The sequence below is a fragment of the Sus scrofa genome, chromosome 5 (genome assembly GCF_054392235.1).
Source record: "Sus scrofa isolate SSC_HxYL_T2T_F1_AM1 chromosome 5, Sscrofa_HxYL_maternal_Yorkshire_Landrace_v2.0, whole genome shotgun sequence".
Classification (NCBI taxonomy): domain Eukaryota; kingdom Metazoa; phylum Chordata; class Mammalia; order Artiodactyla; family Suidae; genus Sus; species Sus scrofa.
Window position 1 is genome coordinate 33,709,320 of NC_139387.1, and position 16,836 is coordinate 33,726,155.

Here is a 16,836-nt window from a genome sequence, read left to right on the forward strand (position 1 = left end):
TGGAGCTTGGCATAAGGCTGTAACTTACCTCTGATCCAAATTTATTAATGATGTAACTTCTTGTTTTCATTCATGAACTGAAAGAGCTCTTTACCACACATGGGGTCCTTGTTAATAGGCAACACTCTCTTCCTGTCACAGTATATACTGTTTACCGAATTTACCAAATGTTGAATCTCTGACAAAGTCCACCCTCACTGTGCAGTGAGCTAGCGATGGACGTCAGTGTCAGCCCGAGACGTCTACTCGTCCTGTTGTGTACATGACTAGCAAAATGATTTAATGCACACAAACAACTAGAGATTAGGTCATTCTTAAAAATTCTGTTTATAAAAAAATTGGACCTCATAAAGAGGGTGAAAGGATAATAAAAACAAGCTGCAGAGCACATAGACTTTTTGTTGGGCTAGCACAGCTGATTTGTATTAGCTGAATGACCTCCTAGCCTTTAAGATTGTTAACTTAGAAAAATATTCCCTTAAAGCTGCAATATTCCTTTTCAAACCAAAAAATAAGACTCCTTCCACTTGATGTGTTGCACCCTTCTGCATTTTCTGGTATATATACTCTTGGACACCATAGAGTAGCAGAAATCTTATGTAATAATGTGGTTTTTTTTCTGTGAATCTGAACTATAGGCTTTATTTTTTTTTTTAATAGGAACTTTTTTTTCTAAGCATTACATAACTAGAGGGCCTGATTTTTTTTTTTTTTTATTTAACCTGCACTAGTTTGGAGTAGTTATATGCACATTTTATTATATAGATTTGAAATATATTAGTAATGTTCAGATTTCCATATGTTTGGTCTGTTCTCATTTTAGGACAAAAAGCCCTTGAAAGATTTATTGGAGAAATATATTTTAAGCAAATATGTTATATAAGAAATAATGCTAACTCTGTTTAATTTTTTATGCTCCATTTATTATGTTTCAGTGCCTTCGAAGGAGAATATACACATCACAAAGATCCTGGAATATATAAATGTGTTGTTTGTGGAACTCCGTTGTTCAAGTAAGTATGTTAAAAACCTGTGGATATGGACAAATCATAGATGGCAGCAAACTTGGTATTGCTCATTCACATTAGACTCTTCCATTATTAAATTTTCTTATTTCTAATTTTTCTGTTCCTCCCCGGCCCAAACAAAAGTAGCTATTGACTTTCCTGATTTAATTCCAGTTTGGCAAATGGGCTGACCTCACATTATTTGGATCTTTAAAATATCCAACATTATCTTGTTCATTGCAGTAACCATGGTGCTTAAGCAGAGCTATGAAAGAGATTTTGGTGAACATGGAAACATGGAAATGTCTGTTTTTATTGATTTTTCTATCATCAAGTGATGGCCCTAAATTTATTCATTGGACCATAATGAAAGTTCTCTATGTGCATCCTTTAGATTGGATAATATCCACTCTGTTGATTATGTGTACTTCTGCAATGGATAATGCTTGTACTGAAAGTGAAGTGAGAATTATAACAGCTATTTATACATACCATGAGTTTAACAATTTTTGCATTAATCCAAAATCTTAATTTTAAAGACCTTGATAGTTTACAATAAAACAGGCAGTACATAGATTTTTTTCAACAAAATAGTTAATTTAGACAATGTATTCTGAATTGATTATGGATCTTATTCAAGAAAGAAAAAATGTTACTAAAAATTTATTTATTTAGGTAGAGAAAATCCTAGAAGCCCTGTATTTCCCATGGGGATGCTGATTTGGGGGAATAAAAAGACAGAAACTTTAACTGATTTGGGGGAATAAAAAGACAGAAACTTTAATGCCATTTACTTAAAACAGAATTACAAATTTCTTGGGGAAATGAACGAATAAGAATCTGATGTGTGTAGCATGTAAAACATATTTAATATCTCTCCACAAATGTTTCCTTTTGAAAACACTAGCATTTACAGATTTTCCAGAAATAACAGGAAACAGTAGTTTCCTTAAAAAATTTTTTAAAAACTTTAAAGCCTTTCTTAACTTCCATAAACCTTATTGCACATTAATGTTGGTTGAGAATCTGTTCCGAATTCTTATGTATTTATTCTTTCTGTTAAAAAAACCAGCCCTTCAAATTGTCACCCATTTCCGCTTAGAAAACACACATCTTTATATTTCAACACCTTTAGTTTTTGTCATAATAGTTGATATAACACTTAAGATAGTTGCTGAGCCATGTTAAACTTGTTAATATCCCAAATGGTAAAAATTCGCCACATCTCCTTTGCTTTTTGTTGAAGATTCTTCATTTCTTTCCCTATTATGTGATTCAGTAAAGTAGTGGATCTAAGGAAAACTTACTGTTTTAAATAAGAAACAGAACCACTGTAAATGAAGGATTTAACCCATGTGACGTCTTGAGTCACAAATAGTAAAAGCAAGACCCTTATTCAAACACAGGTACTGGTGGGATTCAGGGAGTTTCATATTTGATGTGATATGGACTGTAAAGGAAACTTTAGCATTCTTGTAAGGAAAGCTCTTATTTTATACTTTTTTAGGGAGTATAGTGTAATATTTTTATTCTACATTTTAAAAAAGTTGTGTGCTTCTCTATACTTGGTTTCTTGTCAGGTTTAGGGGGAGCAGTATCCCTGCTTTGACCTTGATTGTAGAATATGGGTCATTCTTCCATCTGGCGCTCCTGTCTTCTTTTTTTCTTTTTTTCTGTCTTTTTGAGGGCCGTACCTGCGGCATATGGAGGTTCCCAGGCTAGGAGTCTAATCGGAGCTGTAGCTGCCTGCCTATGCCAGAGCCACAGCAACACCAAATCCAAGCCGCATCTGCAACCTACACCACAGCTCACGGCAATGCCAGATCCTTATCCCATGGAGTGAGGCCAGGGATCACACCTGAAACCTCATGGTTCCTAGTTGGATTTGTTTCCGCTGTGCCATGATGGGAACTCTGCTCCTGTCTTCTTAATGGAGAACTTGTACCCTGATGTCCACAAGGTGTGGGGCCACAGGGCATGGACGGTTTTGAGGGAAGTGATTTTCTTGTCTTCAGCCTCTATGTGTACACTCTTCTGAAACTGCTGTCTGTGTCCGAGAGAGTCTGTAGGCGGCCACCTCTTCATTCCTACCTCCTCTGCCATAGCTGCCCTCCTCCCACTTCACAAAAGGTATCATACCTTCCACTCATCCCAAATCTTACTATGATTTACTGTCAGAGTAAAATCTCTAGGGCACCAAGCAAAACTACAGTTCAGGAATGTGTTACTTCTGAAGGAGAGAACCACGAAAGCAAGGCCAAAAAGTGTTAAGAAATATTGAACTGGTAAAAGAGTACTGAAATAGTATTTCACTTTGGAAAGGCTCAGTCTGCCCACCGGCCGTCTGCTTATCTGTTTCACCATTGTTGTCCCTTTGTCCCTCTATCCATTTCCTAATAATCTGATTAAGTGAGATGTTTGTCATGAAAACAAGTGTCAATATATCTACTCAAAAATTTTAAATGAAAATGTGTGTGTGTGTGCGCACGCGTGTACAGAAGAAAAGACTGAGCTACTTGATAGACAGGACAGTGAGGACTGCCTTTGCAAATAAGGTTACATGGTGGACTTCAAGTGCCAGGGGAGGCCGCTGGCCACCAGGTTCTGCTCGCTTCTGATCTATATATGTCACGCTAAGGCTTTGACAAAAATATATTTTAAGCAAGTAATGTATATACAGAATACCAGATAATTTATCTTTTCAATTATTTCAATTTTCAATAAGAAATTTTAGCTGTCGCTTAAAAAAAATGTAAAGATGTGCATATTAGTCAGCATCCAATCTGGATATAGAAGCCACACAGTAATTTGAATAGGAAAATTTAATATAGAGAATTACTACATGTAACAGAAGATTGTGGTGACAAGGGATTGGCTATTAAGAAGTAAATAGAAATTGTAAAGAATACAGAGATAGAAAATATAGGAAGCTATCATGACCCCTAAGGCTGAGATAGAGCCCAAGGAAAAGCTTCTCCTGAATCCCGCCCCCAACCCTTTGGCTGATGGCACAGTAGTCATTGTGGAGCCGTGATGGTATAACTTTCCAGAAATGCGCTTTCTGGAATTTGTTGGCGATTTCCCCTCTTGGGGAAAGCTGTTTGCAGGAAAGCGTCTCCCTGGGGGTGCTTCACTGCAAAAATACCTGAGCGAAGTACCAGGGGAGGCTGCCGGCCACCAGGTTCTGCTCACTCCTGTGCCCACCTCGCTTAGGAGAAGCTGCCAATGCTACAGGAGCCTGTCACCAGAGAGGCAGTCTGCCTACACTCCAAGGCCCGGGCGCTGGAGAGGCTGTGCACACTGAGGGGTTAGGTGCTGGGGAAGCCCCACAATTTGTAAGGGCGGGCAGCAGAGGATCCACAGACACTGTGTGCGAGAGCAGGTGCTAAAGAAGCTGCAAGCTCTTCTTGGAGCCTGTGTGGAGTCAGGTACTGAAAACAGGTGGAAAAACTGTTTTTCTCCTGCAGTCCTTCTCCTGTGAACTCTACTGACAAAGTTTGATATCAGATTAGCTGACAAAGAAAAAAATGTTTAAAGGTTTCAGATCCATTTTAGCAGAGCAGGCAAGGAAGATGGATTTAGAAGTGAGAAGCAAGGAGTTCCTGTTGTGGTTCAGTGGTAATGAACCCAACTAGTATATGTGAGGATGCAGGATTGATCCCTGGCCCACTCAGTGGGTCAAGGAGCCAGCATTGCCACAAGCTGCTTTGTAGATGCAGCTCAAAAGTGAGAGGCAATAACTTGATAACTGGCACAAAATCTGTTTTTTCAAAATTCTTTTAGGAGTGAGCAAAAGTTTGAAAATCACTCACTAGTTTAGTAAAATAATGGCATCACTATTAGACACCCTCTTGAGATAGCTGGCTTTGTACTTTGTACACAAGTGTAGGAAACAATTGAGGTGTGTTGTGTGTGTGAATGAGAAAGTGTGTTGAGTTTTTATTTTTTAGAGTGGAGAGAGTGAAGGGAGAAAATTCAGCAGAAAAGATTAAATAGAGGAACAGTATGAGAACTAGCAGTGGAAGGGAAGCAGATAAGAAATAAAAAGAAGTAAGAAAGAAATGCTGAGGTTCAAAATGCCTTACCATTAGTAGTATGCAAAGGTTGTAAAGGTTGTTTTCCCAGCTGCCACTTCTGTTTCTTATTCACACTCATTGTGTGTGTGTGTGCGCGCGCACATGCGTGCATGTGCACAAACATTCACAAATATGTATAATCCTCTTCATTTACCTAACTGATATATATATATGTATAATACTTCCTTATAAAAAAGGCCATTCAAACTTGTACTCTACCCTAAATACATTCCCTCTCAACAATACGCTGCTTTTTTACTGCTTACCAAGTACAAGAACCTTATTCACGGGCTGCTTATAAACCAAATGTGTAATTTATTCCATGGTTCACGTTTTCTTCACATTCACAAATTCTCCCAGCCTAGTTTATTTCTCATAGGGTACTACTGACTTTCAGTTAGTAAATTAACTGACAAGAGTAAGAATGTTCTCTCCTCTGGTTATTTGAACTTCTAAACTTTCATAAAATAAATTTATTGCACATCAGATAAACCAGAGAGGGCATTGCTGAAATAATTTAATTCAGACAGTATTTTTGAAATCTTGTATTTTGTTTTGGCTAACACTCTGCCAGGTGTTGTGAAACAAAATAAATTTATGAACTATTTTTTTCCTTAAAGTATTTAAAGTTTTGTTGGAATGATAAGAAAAACACAATAAACAATTACAGAGTATGAAAAAATAATATTAACATCCATCTGAATGTGCGAGTTTGAAATGCTTTCATGTGTCATCGGAGGGTGTATGAATGCACAAAGTAGGGTCCATTTTCCTGTGTCATCGGAGGGTGTATGAATGCACAAAGTAGGGTCCATTTTCCTGGAGGAGATGAGAACACACTTTACCAGGCAGAGAACACCTGATAGAGAATGCCATGTGAGAAGAGGAATTAGACACGGGATCAAAAATGGATTTTTCAAGGAAATAGTTATGAGGCTGGTCCAATAGGAGTGGGGAGGTGAATTACGTTGGGAGTAAAGGAAAAATGGCTAGAGGATTAAAAATGACCAATTAAGGGAGTTCCTGTCATGGTTCAGTGGTTAACGAATCTGACTAGGAACCTTGAGGTTGAGGGTTCGATCCCTGGCCCCGCTCAGCGGGTTAAGGATCCAGCATAGCTGAGCTGTGGTGTAGGTCGCAGACGTGGCTTGGATCCCGCATTGCTGTGGCTCTGGTGAAGGCCAGCAGCTACAGCTCCGATTTGACCCCTAGCCTGGGAATCTCCACATGCTGCATGTGCAGCCTTAGGAAATACAAAAAGACCAAAAAAAAAAAAAAAAAAAGACCAATTCAGGGAGCCCTAGAATCCAGACAAGACATTTAAGTTTCTGCTTAAAATCCTTTAAGCCTTGGCATCCTTTCCTCCAGGAAGCCTTATCTGAGCCTTCCAGGGTGAACTCCGGGTGTCCTTCGCCTCTGCTCCCACAGCACCTTGTATGCACTTCCATCACTGCAAGCCCTACTCTGCTTTATAATTATCTGTTTATGTGCTGTCTGCCCACTAGGAAGTGAACTCCACAGCTGCAAGGCAATGCCTTAGTCATATTTATACCTTTAGTCCCTGGCATGTACTAATCCCTAAATATTTGTTTGTTGATCAGATGCTTGTCTGAACCTTGTGAGATAGATTGTGGAGAGACTTTGAATAAGACAATAGCATGATGAAAATGGGAATTAAGCCATACAGTGCACAAGATAGATTTCTGAGACTGAAAAGAGAAGAAAATAGGGGTTTAACAGCTGCAGAGGGAACTTTTTTTGCCTAGTTAGTTGATAAACCTCAATGTTATCCATGTGTAATCAGCTCCTGATGATTTTAAGACTTTGAAGTGCATCTACTAATCAGGCCTTGAATTAAGAGCTCATCTTACCCAGGTTCACTAATTATGACAACGATAATAATAATAGTAATACTAAATAAGGGCTACACTTACATAGCATTTACCATATGTGAGGCACGGTTTTAAGTGCTTTATATATATTAAGTCCTTTATTCTTCACAGCAACGTATTTTATAGATGCAGAAACTGAGAGAATAAGTATCTTGTGAAGCTCATACAGACAGTACAAATGGGTTTAAAATAGTAATACTCAGAGTTCCCATCGTGGCTCAGCGGAAACGAGCCCCACTAGGAACCATGAGAATGCGGGTTCGACCCCTGGCCTCGCTCAATGGGTTGAGGATCGAGCATTGCCATGCGTTTTGTGTGTAGGTCACAGATGTGGCTCAGATCTGGTGTTTTGCTGTGGCTCTGGTGTAGGCCAGCAGCTGCAGCTCTGATTTGACCCCTAGCCTGGGAACTTAACATATGCTTGAAACTGCAGCCCTAAAATAAATAAATAAATAAATAAATAAAAGAGTAATACTCCAACTCTTAGAAAAGAAGAAAGTTAAATAATTACAGGAAAATAAGGTTTTTAATGTTTTGTTTTGGTCACTCAAATCTGGTTATTTCTCAACTTAATTGGAAGAAATGGAACACATACACATGCACACACAGACACACAGACTTACAGTTCCTTGAAAAATCTGTCTTTGTCATAGTATGTAAGTTGAAAATTGAAGAAAATTCCCATCTAGAGAGGACAGAACCAAAAGTAAATAGATCCATCATGGCTAGTCATTAAGGAGAACTCGGCTTCAGGCTGGTTGTTACCCTTGGGGAAGCCCCTTGGAATCCTGACAGGAAGATGGAGCCAGTGTTCAGGAAGCCATCAGGCCATTTGACATCTGCGAAGTAGGGCAGCAGCTGGATTCATGGGCTGGATTCTAGTCATTAAAGCTAGGAAGTTATTTTATTTTCACTACTAACCCCCTATTAACATTTTCTCAAGCAGCTGTGTTCGAAATTTTCACTTTTTTTTTGAATTCTCTCCCTACATTTCTGGGGAGATTGAGGCCAATGAATATGAGCTGTCATTTAAATATCTTTCCTTTTATTTTGAAATTTCTTTGTATCTTCATTTTTATCAAACAGAACAAGCACAGGCTAAAAACAACTGGTGGAACCAATTGAATATTAGCCCAGATGTGTGACCTTAAATTCATCACCTATGAAGTGGAGAAAATAAAACCAAACAGGTGTAAGAACTAAATGCAGAAAAATGCCTGTATATGGCAGGTATTCAACAATGTTAAATTCAAGTGGCCTGACCAAGTTTGGGGAACGTATCATACTATCACTCCTTAAGAAACTCCTTAATGTGAGAAAGGGCAGCTTTATTAGTGAGTCTGTCTGTTAACAGTAGATGTTAGTGTGATGAGTCACTGCTCCAGCTGTGTTGCTGCATTTCAAATGGGACTCTGCTGCAAAACTGTTCACACATGCTGCATTTCACATGAGCCTCCTGTGCAGTTTTATTCCAGGCTACTAGAAAATTTAAGCCCTTTTTCAGCTCTTTAAGAACATAAGCCCTTTCACTGAAGAAATTCCAGTTCAATGCCACACACAATTTACTCAACTATACTATTCTATTTACCACTAAAGGAGAATTTCAACGTAAACTTTTCCCCTTCTGATACAGTGGTGTGTGTGTGTGTGTGTGTGTGTGTTGGGGGTGGGGAGATGTAAAAATGGGGTGGGGGGAGGAAAAGGAGAAGGGAGAGAAAGAGTTTTCCATTCATATTCTCATTCAAATTCCATTTTCCCAACCCCTTTAAACACTATCCATATAATATTTGCTCATAAACCATTTCAGTTACTGTGGAATTCTACTAGGGAGAGTAACTTGAACTTCAAGCTTTCCTTCTATGGAACTCTAGCTGGATATTACTCATAATTCTAGCAAATGTTTCTTATCTTTAACAGAGTGCATTTAACTTGAGTTGAAAAGATCTGAATTGCCCTTCACCTCATTCCAAATCTTTTAACAAAGTAAGCTTTCTAGTACAATGAAACCATTATGAAAGGAATTGGATTTTTGAGTAGTGACTTTTGTTATATCTAAATAACTCATATTGTTTTGAAGAGAATGCAAAATTGACTTCTCTTATTCTGTTGACCCTTCCTATCTTGTCCCCACATAAAGCGATTTACAGGAAAAGAATCTGTTAACTTAGGGGGTCACTTTTCTATCTTCATTTCGTCTGAAATCTTAGGGCAAGATCACAGCTAGATGGAAAGAAAAGTACCTCCTGGAGCTACTGGCAAAGATAGGGAGCAAAAAAACATTACTAGTGACTGACCCATTAAGCCATCAGAAAAAAAAAAAAAAAAAAAAGAAAAGCATAAATAGCATAAGAGTGTAGCATAAAATAAAGAACAGCTCTATTTTGAGAAATTGGAAAATTATAGTAAGGCAGGATTCAAAATTTAACAATATGCAAAGATAATTATAATCGCGTTTCTCTAATTAAAAACTCTCTCTATATAGAAAAATTGAAGCAATAACTACACATAAAATCCCTAGATAGTTGGAAGTGAGTATATGAGTGTGTGTGGTGTGTGTGTATTGGTGTGATTTGGGGGAAGAAAAGTGGAGGAAGAACAATCTTGCCTTGTATTTCCTAAACCACAATACTAGTTCTCTAGTTAATTTTCCAAATATAAGCAGAAATAGATTCTTCTTGGTGCATTAGAATGGATAGTTAGAATAAACTGGGAAACATAATAGGCAAAAATTTTAACTGTAATTCATGTACGTTTACCATGTTTATATAAACATGTATCAGAAAATTAGTGAACATTTGTTATTCTAGTTCACAGGCTTTGAATTTAAAGGCAGTGTATAAAAATAATGTACAACTTTCAGCCAGTACTTCTGAGGCAATCCACAAAGCTGCACTTGTAAATGAATAATACTTTTTTCACAATATGGTCATGAATTTAATGAAAATTGCATACATTTTCAGTCAGGTACATGTCTTCAATGTGTCTTACATATGGACAAGAGTCCCACCACATAACATTATCAAAGAAAAGTACAGAAACCATCCATCCATCCAAGCAGAAACACAGCTTTGAAAAATTCCCACATGGACTTGCTGCATAACCATAAGCAAGTTACTTAAATATTCCATTTCATTTTTCTCATCTGTAAAACAGTGAGAATAACATCGACCCTTTCTGACTCATAGCACTACTGTACCAAATGAAATAACTATGCAACATGCTATAAAATAAAGAACAAACAGCTAATACATCTTAATATTAAAAAGAGCCCAATCAAAAAATCGACAGAAGACCTAAATAGACATTTCTCCCAAGAAGGCATACAAATGGCCAACAGGCACAAGAAAAGATGCTCAATAGGGCTGATAATTAGAGAAATGCAAATCAAAACTACAATGAAGTATCACCTCACACCGGTCAGAATGGTCATTAAAAAGTCTACAAATAATGAATGCTGGAGGGAGGGTAGAGAAAAGGGAACCTTCCTAAACTGTTGGTGGGAATGTAAATTGGTGCAGCCACTATAGAGAACAGTATGGAGATTCCTTCAAAAACTGAAAACAGAGTTACCATATGATCCTGCAATCCCACTCCTGGGCATGTATCCAGACAAAGCTACAGTTCAAAAAGATACATGCATCCCAATGTTCGTAGCAGCAGTAATTAAAATAGTCAAGACAATAATCTGAATGACCATTGACAGGTGAATGGATAAAGAAGAGGTGGTGTGTGTGTATGTATGTATAATGAAATATTATTTGGCCATAAAAAGAATGAAATAATGCCATTTGCAGCAACATAGGTACACCTAGAGAGTATCGTATTAAGTGAAGTAAGTTAGACAAAGACAAAAATCATATGATGTCACATATATGGAATCTAAAAAAATGATACAAATGAATTTGTTTACAAAACAGAAATAGACTCATAGACAAATTTGTCATTACCAAAAGAGATACCGAGGGAGAGGGGGATAGATAAATTAGGAGATTGAGGTTAACATATACACACTCCTATATATAGAATAAACAACAAGGACCTATTTTATAGCACAGGGAACTATATTCAGTATCTTGTTATAACCTATAATGGAAAAGAATCTGAAAAGAATATATGTATATTCTTATATATTTACACATATGTGTATATAACTGAATCATTTTATATTCTTATATATACATATATATTCTTGTATATACATACATGTATATATATATATAACTAGATCATTTTTCTGTACACGTGAAACTAAGACCACATTGTAAATTAACAATACTTCAATTTTATTTTATTTATTTTTTTTTATTTTTTTATTTATTTTTTTGTCTTTTTGCCATTTCTTGGGCCGCTCTCGCGGCATATGGAGGTTCCCAGGCTAGGGGTCGAATCGGAGCTGTAGCCACTGGCCTAGGCCAGAACCACAGCAACGCGGGATCCGAGCCGTGTCTGCAACCTACACCACAGCTCATGGCAACGCCGGATCGTTAACCCACTGAGCAAGGGCAGGGACCGAACCTGCAACCTCAAGGTTCCTAGTCGGATTCGTTAACCATTGCGCCACGACGGGAACTCCACAATACTTCAATTTTAAAAAGTGGTTAAAAAAGATATAAAGATCTAAGTATAAAGTAAGGTTTGTAAAAATGGTGCTACTTTAAATAAGTAAATTTACATGGTATACTATAAACAGCATGCAAATCTAAAGTCAGCTTCTGTCAAATAATTTTTTTTTTTTTTTTTTTTTTGGTCTTTTGTCTTTTTGCTATTTCTTGGGCCGCTCCCGCGGCATATGGAGGTTCCCAGGCTAGGGGTCCAATCGAGCTGCAGTCTCCGGCCTACGCCAGAGCCACAGCAACGAGGGATCCAAGCCGTGTCTGCAACCTACACCACAGCTCATGGCAATGCAGTATCGTTAACCCACTGAGCAAGGGTAGGGACCGAACCCGCAACCTCATGGTTCCTAGTCGGATTCGTTAACCACTGAGCCAAGACGGGAACTCCCTCAAATAATTTTTTAAAGGATTAGGTCTAGATTCTAAATTCCCCAACTAATGTAACATAGATGAGTAACTGAGAATTTTAATACATTAGTCATTTACAAATCTCTCCCTAACAAATCTAGAAACTTCTTGAAAGAATAGGTCGTGACTTAGGATTTTTGTAACCCACATCTGCACCCAGTGCAGGAGCATATGACTTTGCATATCCTTGCTACTTAATTATTTGTTAAATAAAGGGTTTAATTCCAGTAAATTAAGCATAACCACTGAGTTAAATGACTCAAACTGATACTGAAATGGTGGAAGTATAAATAAATACTTGGTTACAGATTCTCTAAATTATAATCCCCTATCACACTTTCCAAAGTGTTTTCTAAAGACCACTCACAGAATGTGCTTTCACTGGATGGTTATTTCAACAATAGCATTGCTTGCAACTGCAAATGCAAAGATACACCTAACTCCAACTAAGGGAGTTTATGTCTATGGCTGGGATCTTTTACAAAGAAACATTGAAAAGAGGAGTTTCTGTTGTGGGCCAGTGGTAAGGAACCTGACTAGTATCCATGAGGACTTGGGTTTGATCCCTGGCTTTGCTCAGTGGTTTAAGTATCCGGCATTCCCATGAGCTGTGGTCACAGATGAGGCTTGGATTTGGATGTGGTGTAGGCCGGCGGCAGCTACAGCTCCAATTCAACCCCTAGCCTGGGAACTTCCAGATGTAGCACTTGCAGCCCTAAAAAGCAAAAACAAGCAAACAAACAAACAAAAAGCTCAGGGTCAGCTACCCAAAGCTGTATCAAGAGTTCATGTTCAAATGACTTGATTAGAAATAACTGGGAGTTCCCATAAGGGCTCAGTGGAAACGAATCTGACTAGTATCCATGAGGATTTGGGTTCAATCCCTGGCCTCGCTTAGTGGGTTGGGGATCTGGTGTTGCCATGAGCTGTGGTATAGGTTGCAGACATGGCTCAGATTCTGTGTTGCTGTTGCTGTGGCTGTGGTGTAGGCCTGCAGCTGTAGCTCTGATTCCCCTAGCCTGGGAACCTCCATATGCTGTGGGTGCAGCCCTAAAAAGACAATAAATAAATAAACATAAAAATAACTGAACTAAAATTGGGTTGTGATGATTGTTGTACAACTCTAAATGTAATAAAATTCGTTGAGAAAAAAAATAACTGAACTAGATAGTGCTCAAAATGCCAGAAAATGACAGCAAACACACAAAAATAAACTGGGATAAAATGCCCGCTTTTTTCCTCAAAACATCTGCCAATTCTAGTCATGGGAAGAGAGGTGAAGATTCCAGATGTTCAGAAGCAGAAATGCCAGTAGACAGAATTTCTCAACTTCAGCACTGTTGACATTTGGGTTGGATAATACTTTGTCGTTTGGGGCTGCCCTACACACTGTAGGATGTCCAGTAGCATCCTAACCTCTATCTGCTAGATCCCTCTAGCACCCGTTCCCCCCACTCCCCACCCCCTGTTATGACAAACGAAAGTTTTTCCAGGCATTATCGAATACCCTGGGGTGGGGGTGGGAAGCAGAATCACCTTCAGTTGAGAACAACAGATCTAGACAATCAACAAAACAGTCAGTCCAACTCTGATTTGTAGTGTTAGCTGATTTCTTTGGAGCAGATATTTCCGCCATACACTATTTCAAGCTACAAATGTGATGTTTCTGAATGTGGAATTGGGAAGAGATATGTGGTAACACCATTATATAGTATTTCTGTAATACCGATACAACAGGTGTAAATAACATAGGTAACAGTTAAATTTAGTTAAAAAATTAGAAGTTGTGAATTCTGAGTATTTATTCAGGTTTTTTTTTTTTTTTTGGACCACACCCATAGCCTGTGTAAATTCATGGGCCAGGGATTGAATCTGAGTGGCAGCTGCGGCAACACCAGATACTTTAGCCCACTGGTCAGGGATTGAATCTGCACCTTCGCAGCAACCTGAGTGAGCTATTTCAGTCAGTTTATTGACCCACTGCTCCATAGCGGGAATTCCTATTATGTTTGTTTTCAATATAATTTATTTAATTATAAGTCTATATAATTTTTAAAATAACATCTATGTTTAGCAGCTGGCTCCCAAAATTCCCCAAATTTTAACAATAGGCTTTCTTGAGCTTTAGCACACATAATGGGGAAAAATCAAGGGTAGACTAAATTTATCAAAAACTGCAACCCAACCCCAAATGAGTTCAGTCTCTGATTAGATTAAGGTAATCTTTCCCCCTCTCCTGCGCACTCCACCTGGCTATCAGAGGATAGGATAAACCCTCTGTAGAAGATTACATCATCATCATTCAGAGTACAGTTTTTCATACACAATGTCTGGCATTCATCAAAAATTACCAGGATACCAAAGTAAAGGACCAAGGGAAATAAACTGACAAAAGGCAACAGGTGTATAGATGGCCCGGATATCCATGTATTTAGGTCATCAGGCACAGACTTTAAAATAACTGTGATTAACATATTCAAGAAAATAGATGACAAGTTGGAGAATTTCACCAGAGAACAGGAATCTGTTGTAAAGAATAAAATAGCTCTAGGACTGAAATGCAGTAACTGAAATATAAACACATGAGATGGATTTAATAGCATACTGGACATAGAAAAAGGCAGGATTATTGAACATGAAGCAGGTGAGTAGAATATATTCAGACTGAAGCTGAGAGATTAAAAAAAAAAAGGAAAGTTATTGAGAAAATAATATAAGATACAGTTTCAGATTTAACATATTAGAGCCACAGAAAGGGAAGAAAAAGATAACGGGAAAGAAGTAATATTTGAAGAGATAATAGTCAAGGGACAAGAATTTTCCCAAACAGGAAAGAACTCTAGTCACAGATTCAAAAAGTGCTACAAATCTGAAACAGGATGAATGCAAAGAAAACCACATCTAGGCATATCACAGGAAGTCTGATGAAAATCAAAGGCGGAGAGAAAATATTAAAAGCACTCAGATAAATTAACATGAAAAATAAAAAAATTAGAACTGTTAAGTAAATCCAAAAGGTCAATTTTCAAAAAGACTGATAAAGTGGACCATGTCTGTCAAGTCTAATCAAGAAAGAGAGGAAGAAAAGCACACAGGTTCAAAACACTAGGAATGAATGAAAATGGAATAACACCAAAGGTATGGAAAAATTATTTTAATGTAAGAGAATACTATGTATAACCCTATTCTAATAAATTTAAAATAGCAGCATAATTTTCTAAAAATAGAATAAAATATAAAATTTGACTAAAGGAGTTCCCGTCGTGGCGCAGTGGTTAACGAATCCGACTAGGAACCATGAGGTTGTGGGTTCGGTCCCTGCCCTTGCTCAGTGGGTTAACGATCCGACGTTGCCGTGAGCTGTGGTGTAGGTTGCAGACGTGGCTCGGATCCCGCGTTGCTGTGGCTCTGGCGTAGGCTGGTGGCTACAGCTCTGATTCAACCCCTAGCCTGGGAACCTCCATATGCCACGGGGAGCAGCCCAAGAAATAGCAACAGCAACAACAACAACAAAAAAGACAAAAGACCAAAAAAAAAAAAAAAAAAATTTGACTAAAGAAGAACACTTGACCAGTAACCCTAGAAAAAACTGTTATCACAAACCAGCCTAGACTTTTACAGAAAAAAAAGAAAAAGCATTATTCCTATGCTATTACAAACTGTGTCAATCACAGAAGATAGAAAGGAGCTTATTAACTTGACAAGTGTAACGTACCTCTAAAACAAAGAGATGACAAAGACATAAACAAGGAAGAATTATTGACCAATCTGATTTATGAAAGTAGATGTAAGGATCTTAATAAAATATTATTAAAAGGAATATAACAATATGTTGAATGAGTAATATGCCATGGCAAGGTAAGGTTTATTTCAGGAATGTACACTTAGTTCAATACTACAACATCTCAGGAAAAATATGATCATTTTAATATATTCCCAGAAGAGATATTATAAAAATTCAAAGTGTATTCTTTAATTAAAAAGAAAACTCTTAATGAAGTAGGATTAGATGTAAATACTGTGTTTCATCAAATGCAAAATGCCATTAATCAAAGGCTTTATTATTACTTCAAGTAACATTAAGAAAAGAAAAAAAAACTGCCAATAAATTGTGAAACATCATTTATTTATCACAGACACGTCTAGGTTTCAGAGATGTTAAATGTTTGAAATAAAAAGTGCTCAGTAGAATCAGTGAAATAGATACTATTGGGGCAACCAGCTAAATATTTAAAAATTAAATTTAGATCCCATTATCAATATCTTACAAGGCGCGGTCTCATACTCCAATAAAGAGCAGATTAAATAAAAATTTTAAATAGTAACAGTAAGACCATACAAGTCCTAAGGGAAAATATAAGTGGGAAATTTATGTAACATGGGGGTGAGGTAAGGCTTTTTAAATAAGATTCCTAAATCAAAAAGAAAAAAATATGTTAGATTGGACTAAACTAAATATTTTATATTTCTATAGATCAAAACATTTTAAAAACTGGCAAATAAACCAACAGAGAAAAATATGTATGCAATCCATGTGACAGAAAATTAATATTCAAATCAACTGAGAAAGACAAACATTGGAAAAATGACCAGAAGATATAAAGAAATACTTTTCAAAATAAGAAATGTAGATAATAAGCATGGGAGAAATTATCTGCCACTTGGTAATAAAAAAATGAAGTAAAAGGAATATTTTTTAAAATGTGAACATTTTGCAAATTTGCTTCGTATTTTTTGTTTTTTTTTAATTTTTTTCTTATTTAAGTCTAGTTGATTTACAATGTTCTGTCAATTTCTGCTGTACAGCAAAGTGACCCAGTCATACATTATATATGTTTAC

The 16,836-nt window shown here is 37.3% G+C and overlaps 1 protein-coding gene and 1 long non-coding RNA gene across 8 annotated transcripts in view; one reads left to right on the top strand and one right to left on the bottom strand.

Annotated features, from left to right (window-relative positions):
• LOC146403307 (uncharacterized) overlaps positions 1–16,836 on the bottom strand; it is an 897,172-nt gene that overhangs the window by 358,894 nt on the left and 521,442 nt on the right. The window lies entirely within an intron of this gene.
• MSRB3 (methionine sulfoxide reductase B3) overlaps positions 1–16,836 on the top strand; it is a 167,190-nt gene that overhangs the window by 55,908 nt on the left and 94,446 nt on the right. For all 7 annotated transcript variants that reach the window (XR_014803527.1, XM_021091957.2, XM_084956303.1 and 4 more), the window contains one exon: positions 936–1,013. Coding sequence is in view for 6 of the 7 variants with exons in the window: in XM_021091957.2 (XP_020947616.1) it covers positions 936–1,013 (78 nt within the window). In the remaining variant the exon portion in view is untranslated. The remainder of the gene's footprint in view (positions 1–935; positions 1,014–16,836) is intronic.